Genomic DNA, 11,354 nt, shown 5'->3' on the forward strand with positions numbered 1-11,354 from the left:
CTATTTCTCACTTCAAATGTTTTCAAAAACATTCTTGAGAGCAATGTTTAGTTGTAAACGACATTGTGCGTTTGTTTACATGGCTGTCTGGTTCGAAACGGCGCAGAATCAAGCAGCGCAGGTTGATATGAACAGATGCTCTGAGTCTTTAATAAGACAGCAGTCTGTTATAGAGCTCATGTCATTATCAAGAAATAACACACCACTAAATTCAGTGATTGACCAATCAGAATCAAGCATTCAACCAAGCCTTGTAATAATACCATATAACTTATACAATTGGGGTGGTTGTATTTCGTCTCCCTGCTCTTCTATTGAGACATTTAGATCGTGTCAAAGGTCATGTCTCACCTATACACAGGATCTGACACGAATTCTGACCTGAAGGTCAAGATTCAATTTATCCCCTGAGCTGGTAGGCAGGCTCTATTAGCTCAATGGCAAAAATGTCTGCACTTGCACACTGGTTCAAATCCGGGGGAAGAAGAGAAAAGTTACATAGTGCAGCTTTAAAACCTAATTATACTTAGCTGTGCGGCCGCGTCACACCAGAATACTTAGTATAACTCAGCCTTTATTCATGTGTGATATTCACAGGCTTGGTAAGCGTTGGACTCTGGCCTCTATAGGCAATGTTTCTGCCATCAGAAATGATTTTCCCTGAAGCTCAGAGTGATTTGTATGAGTGTGATCCAATTAGCTTAAATGGGAGGACAGGACAACTAGCTCACAGAGGGGAGCAGATTAAGAGCCTCTTGCCAAAACAGAACAGGTGCATCATAACAATGTGTACAAAACCTTTATTAGAGCTGCAGAAAAAAATGAAATGAACTACAGCTGCGTCCCCCGCTGTAATGGTGATCTTACAGCATTTTCTATTTGTAAATGGGTGTTATGCTAAAATCACACGGAAAGGGAACAGCTTGGATTCCTGGTGACTCAGCCATTTAGTACGGAGGTAGTGGATGTGTCATAGAGGTAGTGGATGTGTCACAGAGGTAGTGGATGTGTCACAGAGGTAGTGGATGTGTCACAGAGGTAGTGGATGTGTCACAGAGGGAGTGGATGTGTCACAGAGGGAGTGGATGTGTCACAGAGGCGGTGGATGTGTCACAGAGGTAGTGGATGTGTCACAGAGGTAGTGGATGTGTCACAGAGGTAGTGGATGTGTCACAGAGGGAGTGGATGTGTCACAGAGGCAGTGGATGTGTCACAGAGGTAGTGGATGTGTCACAGAGGGAGTGGATGTGTCACAGAGGGAGTGGATGTGTCACAGAGGTAGTGGATGTGTCACAGAGGTAGTGGATGTGTCACAGAGGCAGTGGATGTGTCACAGAGGCGGTGGATGTGTCACAGAGGTAGTGGATGTGTCACAGAGGGAGTGGATGTGTCACAGAGGGAGTGGATGTGTCACAGAGGGAGTGGATGTGTCACAGAGGTAGTGGATGTGTCACAGAGGTATAGTGGATGTGTCACAGAGGTAGTGGATGTGTCACAGAGGTAGTGGATGTGTCACAGAGGTAGTGGATGTGTCACAGAGGTAGTGGATGTGTCACAGAGGGAGTGGATGTGTCACAGAGGGAGTGGATGTGTCACAGAGGTAGTGGATGTGTCACAGAGGGAGTGGATGTGTCACAGAGGGAGTGGATGTGTTATAGAGGTAGTGGATGTGTCACAGAGGTAGTGGATGTGTTACAGAGGTAGTGGATGTGTCACAGAGGGAGTGGATGTGTCACAGAGGGAGTGGATGTGTCATAGAGGTAGTGGATGTGTCACAGAGGTATAGTGGATGTGTCATAGAGGTAGTGGATGTGTCACAGAGGGAGTGGATGTGTCACAGAGGTAGTGGATGTGTCACAGAGGTAGTGGATGTGTCACAGAGGGAGTGGATGTGTCACAGAGGTAGTGGATGTGTCACAGAGGCGGTGGATGTGTCACAGAGGTAGTGGATGTGTCACAGAGGGAGTGGATGTGTCACAGAGGGAGTGGATGTGTTATAGAGGTAGTGGATGTGTCACAGAGGTAGTGGATGTGTTACAGAGGTAGTGGATGTGTCACAGAGGGAGTGGATGTGTCACAGAGGGAGTGGATGTGTCATAGAGGTAGTGGATGTGTCACAGAGGGAGTGGATGTGTCACAGAGGTAGTGGATGTGTCACAGAGGGAGTGGATGTGTCACAGAGGTAGTGGATGTGTCACAGAGGTAGTGGATGTGTCACAGAGGGAGTGGATGTGTCACAGAGGGAGTGGATGTGTTAGAGAGGTAGTGGATGTGTCAGAGAGGGAGTGGATGTGTCACAGAGGGAGTGTATGTGTCACAGAGGCAGTGGATGTGTCACAGAGGTAGTGGATGTGTCACAGAGGTAGTGGATGTGTCACAGAGGTAGTGGATGTGTCACAGAGGTAGTGGATGTGTCACAGAGGTAGTGGATGTGTCACAGAGGTAGAGGATGTGTCACAGAGGTAGTGGATGTGTCACAGAGGTCACCACCAGTTACGTAAATTAACTGCCTGTCATTTGGCCTGTCACAATTATTACATAATCGCCCGAGTGTAATTATTTGATATAATTGCAAAATGGCCTAATCAATAAATTAATAAATAAAGTGAAAATGGCTTAATAGCAAGCATAGCCAATCTGCAAGGTCACAACGCTCATTGTGAGCTTGTAGATCTGCTAATTTTTCTATTTTGGACATTGATGAGCAATGGAAGCCGTTACAGAATAAGAACACCATTACGTGAGCACTTTAACATAACTGCCATGCCATGTTGTAAACGTGACATTATTAGCCTGGACAATTTAATGAGAATTGAACAAGAGCCGCGCACTAGGAGCTCTGAAAATGCTCAAAAGGCATTCTGAGCTGAAGAATTCATTAAAGACCAAATCCACGAGGGAGCAACTAACCTGATTACATAACCTGAAGGCAATTGTGCGTCTAGCTGCTGTGCCTGCGTTAACAGAGCTACATGTACATGACCTCGCTGTGGAAATGTACAACCATCTAAAGGTTGTGTCATTTCTGTCAAATGGTTTGTAACATTGGTGGGCAACTTTGATGATAGAGAGGGCCACTATATTTCCACACTCACTCCAAAGGGCCACATTGCATATACTAGCGGGCCATTCTATGTCACACAAAAGTACCAAAAATAGCCGATCTACAAGCTCAAAACGCTTCACAGTGCGACGCGTTTTGAGCATGTAGATCTGCTATTTTTGCTATTTTGAAATTGGAATCCAGATTTTTTTATAAGCAGCACAAAAGTATCCTGAAAAGTAACATTTTTGATTTTATTTCAAATGCATTTAGTTATACTTATGTTAACTTTATGAACTTAAATACAAAAACATTGGACATAAAAAAGACAATAGAATTTTAAATATAGACTGAAGTAATGAAAGCGGGTCATGATTGCATGTTTGGAATTGTAACAGATGAACTTAATTAAGTGAAGGTGGGGGCCAGTTGCCCATGTATGGTTTGTAACAATAATGAGCAGCTGAAAGGTAATCAATGACTCTGAATGAGAGCTCTGAAACGGAATCTACATGCAGTGCAATCAGTGGTGGAAAGAAACTAAGTACATTTGAGTATGGAGTATTTCAAAATGTGTATACTTTTCTTACTCCACTACATCTCAGAGTCAAATATTGCACTTTTTACTCCACAACAATTATTAAGAAGCTTTAGTTACTATAGTTACTTTGTAGATTTGGATTATTATTACAAAACATACATTAACCACTTCAGCCCTTTATACACGTTGGCTATTTGAAAATAGCCGATCTACAAGCTCACAACTCGTTGAATCATTTTCAAAAGATTTTTATACATTTAAAACCTGTGAAATGGAACATTCTGCATAATGAGTACTTTCTACTTTTGGTACTTATGCCAATACTTTTACTTTTTTTCTTATTCTGGACTTTTTCTTTCTACTTTGCAGTATTGTTAATATCAGTGTTCTGCTTGCTGGTGGCTCAGCAGATTATTTTTTTACCACTAACATTTATCCTAATTGAAATTCTAGTTGTCATTGCAATTATGTATACTCATGGCTATAGCTTAAGTACTCCGATTTTGGTCTTATTTCAATACCACAGTGTAAAAATACTTGTTACAAGTAAAAGTCCTGCAGTCATCTACCCGGGCTTATGTGAGCACCCCAGACAGTTCTTAAGTTGCTTGATTCATTAGATATTTAATATTCATTTTATCAGACATGCCCCTTCCTATATAAACCCATTGTAACCTCAAACTCCAAACCATGTTAGATTCATTGAAAATACTCGGCCTCGGTTCTGGTGACTGATATTGTCATAATGTGTGAGGGGGCCGTATTCTTTTCAGTTGCTTCTTTCATTGATTTTATTTCATTTAATTTCATAATTTTAATTTCTTCATTTTCCAAAGAAATTAGAAAAAACTAATTAAAAAAGTCATTGAAAAAACATGGCCCCTCACGCATTAGAAGGACAATATCAGTCACAAGGACAGGTGTTTTCAATGAATCTAACATGGTTAAAATGGGGTTTGAAGTTACAATGGGTTTACTGTATATGGGAAGGATCATGTCTGAATATCAAATATGGATATCAAATATCTAAATACTGGAGTAGAGGTTAAAATGACCAAACATGTTTGAAAGTAAAATATCCCTTTAAGCCCTATTTCAGTTATTGTGAAAATAGCCTACAAGCTCACAATGCAGCATCATGATGCAAGTGTTGTTAGCTTGTAGATCGATCTATTTTTCTATTGGAAAATCTTTGCAATACAGCAATGTATTGATAAAGGTACTTTGTGATTTGTAATTTTGAATACTTAAGTATTATTAAAAGCATTTACGTTTGAATAGGCCTACTTAAGTATTTTTCAAAGCAAGTACTCTTACTCACTTTAGCCTACTTTCACTCAAGTTCACATTTTTTACAGAGCAACTTTCACTTCTAGTGGAGTAATATCTGACCAGGAGTATCTATACTTTGTCTCAAGTAGGCCTACAGGGGTTGAGTACTTTGTCTTCCACTGACTGGACCTTTAGATCTGCTATTTTTGAATTCATAATTTGGTTATAGTGGAGTAAAAGGTAGGCTATTATTTGATGTATAGAAGACAAAGTATTAAGAAATGGCAACATTCAAATAAAGTAAAATACCTTGACATTGTATAGGCTACTTAAGTCTACAGTAGCTACTTGGGCGAATGTACTTAGTTACTTTACACCAGTGCTGCGCACAGTAACGGGGTACTGTTGTGTCCCCGTGCAGAGCAGATAAGAGCAGAGCAGCAGAGCATAGATAGAGCGTTTAATAGTGAGTTCTCTCGCTCTGCCAGCCGCGCTGCTCTGCTCATAGACCCCTTAACAGACGACGTCACTGATAAGAACCAGTATGCAACCAGTACGTGCGCAATGAAACCCATTCTATTCTATCAGGTCTCGCTAGGACGCGCCTCAATAGCCAACACACAAGAGGGGGTTGGGGTGTGCTGAAACCAGCGCACCCCAAAACAACAGGTTGAGAATTGATTGCGTGAAACAATCACCTGTGCGTCCAGTCTCAATGTTAGTAAACAAATAATTGGTCTATAGATCCAACATTACACTGACTGCCGTGCGAGGTCTCCAACTTTAGTCAAAATAAACACAAATATTTTGCAACTCACCAAAACAAAGGTTGTTTTGTGTTGTTGAAAGTCTATTCTCCAGGGTGGGAAGCCTCTCAGCACCCCACCTTCTCTGTATAATACACTTTTTGGGCAGAAAATAAAATATGTCCGCCAGACTGATATTACTGTATTTACTCTACTGCGCCCTCTAAAGATCTGGTCAATGGTCATTTATATTGACCAGATCTGTAGAGGGCGCAGTGGAGTAAAATAAATAATTTCCGTCTGCCCAAAAAGTGTATTATACGCGCGCGTATTATACAGAGAAGGTGGGGTCCTGGCTGGGAGGCTTCCCATCCTACCCTTGATAATACACTTTCAACAACTCAAAACAGCCGTTGTTTCGGTGAGTAGCGAAGTATTTTTGTTTATTTTTGACTAAAGTTGGAGACTTACCTCGCACGGCAGTGGACTTTTCGGTCTATGAGCAGAGCAGCGCGGCTGGCAGAGCGTTAGAGAGTGAGAACTCACTATAACGCTCTGGACCAGAGCTATTACAGCAGAGAGAGGTGGCTCAGACTCACTCACTCACTCATTCCCTCATCATCCATCCAGTCCGCTCTTTGCGCACAGCTGCTCAGTCAGTGTGGTGGTGACTGTACTGTGGTCACACTGTGGTCACACTGTGGTCACACCTGGAATCACAGCGGGAGGAGGAGGTCAGGAGGACTGAGTACTTCAAGCCCAGACATGAACACAACAGCTCAGCGTCCACGCGACGCTCTGACAACTAATAATAGCTGTGGTGGGAATTAGGACGCGAAGTCAGTCAGGCAACTTTGGCCAGCGAAAAAAAAGGAGGAGGAGGAGGAGGAGGAGGAGGAGGAGGAGGAGGAGGAGGAGGAGGAGGAGTACAGAGAGAGAGAGAGAGAGAGAGAGAGAGAGAGAGAGAGAGAGGAGATGCGCTACGATGATGACAAGACCAGGACGTTTCCATTCACAACGACTCGGCTAGCAGCAGGGGATCACGACGGACATTTACCAACATTCTAGCCTCTACCTACGCCCCACGTCCGTCCGTCCGTCCGTCCGTCCGTCCATCGCCTGCCTGGCTGGCAGTGCCACCACCACGCACCACCCCCACGCACGCACGCACACTACACACACATACAACACAGACAGATCACCATGCGAGCAGGAGAGACGCACCCTGTGCCATGCTGAACAACTGTCCATCCACCGTGCTGCTGCTGGTGGCTCTGACCCTGCTTCTGCTCCTCCAGCGATGCTGCCATGGCTGGACCGACGAGGACCTGCTCCTCATGCCGCCCATCAACTCCTCATCCACCGCCAACACCTTCCTGCAGCACCGCGGTGGTGGTGCCAACCTGGAGGTGGACGGTGGTGCCAACCTGGAGGTGGACGGTGGTGCCAACCTGGAGGTGGACGGTGCCAACCTGGAGGTGGACACTGTGCGCTACTCCTCCAAGAGGTCCGCGGAGGACACTGAGGCATCGGCATCATCATCATCATCATCCTCATCCTCATCCTCCTCATCCTCTGACAGCTGGCAGTCCCAGTGTAACGTCAGCATCCACAGACTGATGCCCACCTCTCTGGTGGCACGGTGGGACGGCAGCCTGGGCTTCCAGTGCGACGTGCTGGTCTACACCACCAACAACCACGGCAGGGCGTTCTTCTCCGCCTCCTTCAACAGGGCCATCTCGCCCGTGCTCATCGAGCACCTAGGGGTCGCGGGGGGTCAGCAGGAGCTGAGGCTGTGCGTGGGCTGCGGGCTGTCGTCGCGGTTCCGCAGGTTCGGGTCGAGGTCCAGGGGTCAGGGGGGGTCTACCGGGGGAGGGGACGCGGTCAACTTCTGCTGCGTGGACTTCAGCCTGGACGAGCTGAAGGGGGACAAGAGTTGGAGGATCATGAACCGTAAGCCCATCGAGTCCACCCTGGTGGCCTGTTTCATGACTCTGGTCATCATCGTGTGGAGCGTGGCTGCCCTCATCTGGCCGGTGCCCATCATTGCGGGCTTTCTGCCCAACGGCATGGAGCAGAGACGGCCGAGATAATTCATTAAGAATGACTTTTAAACCTGGAATTAATAAGCCTTGCTGCCTATATACTCAGTGGTGGAAGAAGAAGGAGAAGTACTCAGATTTGTTACTTTTAAGTAGAAGTAGCAATACCACAGTGTAGAACATACTCTGTTACAAGTAAAAGTCCTGAATTCAAATATTTACTTGCCAAACGTAAGATATTTCAAACGTTTTTAACTCCTCACGAGCTTGTGGATCAGGCTGGCTATTTTCGAATAGCTGAAGGTATAGAATGTGTTTTTTTTAATTAATAATAAAACATTTTCAGTAATTGTAGTGGAATTAAAAAGTACAATATTTGCCTCAAATGTAGTGAAGTAGAAAGGCCTATAAAGTATAAAATACATTGAATTACTCAAGTAATGTAAAAAGCACCTCAAAGTTATACTTAAGTACAGTACCTGAGTAAATATAGTTACTTAGTTACTTTCCACCACTGCCTATACTATCTGTAGCCATTCAACTGCTGATCTGAATGAATGAATGAATGAATGTATTGAGGTTTGGAATGGATAACACATTGAAAGTGTTTGGTTCAAAACATAGGCCTATATGTTAACTTAAACTTATACCCTGTAGAGTTCCTCTTTAGGCCACCTTAGGGTGAAGAGTATAGGGCTGAGCAGTTAACCCAAAATATATCCAAACCGACCTTTAGAACCAGTATGTAGGTTAATCGAATAATCTTTTTTATTATTTTATTTCAATTTTATAATTATTTGTATTTCTTATATGTCAACGAATCGACACCAAAATATTCTATTAACCACTGAATCCTGTATTGTACTTCGTTGTACAATGGTAGCGTGCACAAATAGTGCAAAAAAACTATTGAGGAGAGAGACCACTGTATAATGCAAGATAATAGTTTTAATGCCTTCAAAGAGAATACAACTTTTCTTAAAGCAGCACTGCTGTATGTAACTCCTCTTCTACCCCGGATTTGAACCCAGTTTCCTGCTTGAGTGCTGACATATACCTGCTTGCTCAGGGGATAAATTGAATCTTGACCATCAGGCCAAAATTCGTGTCAGATCCTGTGTCTAGGTTAGACATGACCTTTGACATACTCTACCATACAGATTGTACAAAATTGTATTCATAAAAAAAAAGTTACATAGTGAGGTTTGGCTTAAAATCTTACAGACTACTCAGCAACATGTTTTGAGTACACAATAGTTTTGTACTCTAAGCAGTCTGTAAGATGCTTTATAATGTTTGAAGGCATTAATACTATTCTTTTGCATTATACACATATATATTGCATTCTCCCTCCTCAATAGTTTTTTTTGCATTGGATTTTTGCCTCCTTGGGATCCAGGACTCCACTTTTTTGTGTGATATACAAATTGTGAAAATAGTGAAAACACAAATAGTCTACAAGCTCACAACAAGTCGTATCGTGACTCTAGCTTGTAGATCTGCTATTATCACTTTTTTTTGTTTGTTAATTAATCGTAATGGAGGTAAAAGTTTGAACTCTAATCTTGAAATAAAGTCATATCGCCCAGCCCTATAGCTAAGAGTCACATAGCCCAGTAGTTTTCAACCCTTTTCATGTCAAGGTCCATTATTTATTCATCATTTGAGCCACGGACCACCATTTGATGAGATTTAGACTCTCAGACCCAAAACTTAGAATATTTTGTTATTGTTGGATACGATTTTGTCCACAATTCCATGCTGTATTGATGTGGTACCATAGATAACAGGCAAACGTTGATCAAAATAACAATTATTTGTAAGTAATGCAGATGTTTAACAATAATTGAACACTCTCAAGAGTAAAATGAGAGTGTTAACGGGTCCATTTGGTTTCATTTTACACTCTCAAGAGTTAAAGATCTATAACTCTTAAAGATATATAAGAGTCCATTTGGTTACCAACTCCATCATTTAGCTGGGGACCACCTGGAGCCTCCTCAAGGACCACTGGTGGTCCCCGGACCACTGGTTGAAGCCTATAACCTTTTGAGATCTGTAATGGGGCCAGCTGCTCAGCTCTTAAAAGTAGGACGTCTATAGTGTTTGTTTTTATATCCATGTAGACCTTCCTATAGACGAGGTCAGTGTGAGTTGTGCACACCTTTTTCCTTAAAGCAGTGTTTGTATTAGTTTTTACTTAGTATTTCTAGATTTGTTTTGTTTTGCCTTATCCTACGTGTAGGTCCTTTACACTGAACACACTATTCAAGGTGTGTGAAAGTATGGCTATACGTGTGGCCTATGTAGTCAGGTTCATAGTTAATGTAACCTTGATTTTCAGTATATTCTCAAAAATAGTTGTTTATGACAGTTGCAAAAGTTTATATTGTTAGATTTATAAAGTCAAGTTCAATATAAGTGCTGATTTGTATTTATGTTACCCTTGCTACGAAGAAAATAAAATGTTTATAGTCTTATTACATTGGGTCTGACCTGTTCTGTGCTGCTTTGGAAGTCATTTGAATTTGAGATGATTTGTAATTCAAATGAGACCTGCTGCAGGAATTTGCAGATGCAACCCACAGTCAAAGGATTTATATCATGGGCCTGGTGCAAGGTACATTCAGTGGTGGAAAAAGTACTCACATTTCTTACTAAAGTAAAAGTATCAATACTGCAATGTAGAAATACTGTCATTATGCAGAATGTCCAATCTCACAAGTTTTCAAATGGAATGTATACATTTTTTTTTGAAAATAGCAGATCTACAAGCTCACAATGCGTCGCAATGCGACCATTTCCAAATGGCCGAAATTTATATTGGGCTGAAGTGGTTAGTGTATGTTTTGTATTAAGTAGGCCTACAGTTAAGTACAGTACTTGAGTAAATGTACTTAGATACTTTACACCACCGGGTTCATATCATTACACCATTCAATTGAGGACAGATCAGTTTACACAGACATACACAGTCGTACTACGGAATATAAATGAGTCTCTGTACAGTACCCAACACTTACAGGTGCTGTAAGTGATTATTTTAAAGTTTTGGTTAAAAGGTAAAAGTGACCCCTCTCCATTCCAATTTCCTGTGCCTGTTCTGTGCATTTCTCCCCTACAGTAGGAGAGTAGTAGTTAGTAGTAATTTTGAATGGTAGACCATTTAAAACTCATACTAGCTGTCAGATAGTCTCTAGCTTCTGTCCAGTTTGATAGTGGAAAAACAAATCTTAATACAATAACAATGTACACATTGTGGTGGTGTGTGTGTGTGCGTGTGTGTGCACGCACGCACGCACGCACGCACGCACGCACGCACGCACGCACGCACGCACGCACGCACGCACGCACGCACGCACGCACGCACGCACACGCACGCGTGCCTGCGTGCCTGCGTGCGTGGTGAGAAAATACCTTTACAATACCTCTGGGATGCATGCTACATCTGAACAACACATTTCCATTTCTCTGTGCATAAAAAGTGGATATGCATATATGTGGTGGAAGAACTAGCAACTAACAAACACTCAGTGATATCAGAATATAGACCTATTCAACACTTATAATAATCACTTACTGCACCTTTTAAAACAATAGGGGTGTTGTTTGGACTAATATTCAATTAGTTCCTGCTCATTATTTTCTGGTAGATTACTTAATCTGTGATGAGCCGGCAACAGTGGGATCCATTATGTCTCTAGACATCA

The 11,354-nt window shown here is 42.5% G+C and overlaps 1 protein-coding gene across 1 annotated transcript; it reads left to right on the top strand.

The window, feature by feature from the left end:
* Positions 1-6,619: 6,619 nt before the first annotated feature.
* Positions 6,620-7,801, top strand: tmem158 (transmembrane protein 158). Its single transcript, XM_080426255.1, has one exon. It carries the CDS (start codon positions 6,835-6,837, stop codon positions 7,693-7,695), a length of 861 nt encoding a protein of 286 aa, XP_080282381.1. The 5' UTR covers positions 6,620-6,834; the 3' UTR covers positions 7,696-7,801.
* The last annotated feature ends 3,553 nt before the right edge of the window (positions 7,802-11,354 follow it).

The sequence above is a fragment of the Gymnoscopelus braueri genome (genome assembly GCF_963280865.1).
Source record: "Gymnoscopelus braueri genome assembly, chromosome: 4".
NCBI classification, from domain to species: Eukaryota; Metazoa; Chordata; class Actinopteri; order Myctophiformes; family Myctophidae; genus Gymnoscopelus; species Gymnoscopelus braueri.

Excerpts from the sequence above, each read along its gene's own strand:
- tmem158 (XM_080426255.1), top strand. The coding sequence starts at position 6,835 with ATGCTGAACAACTGTCCATCCACCGTGCTGCTGCTGGTGGCTCTGACC.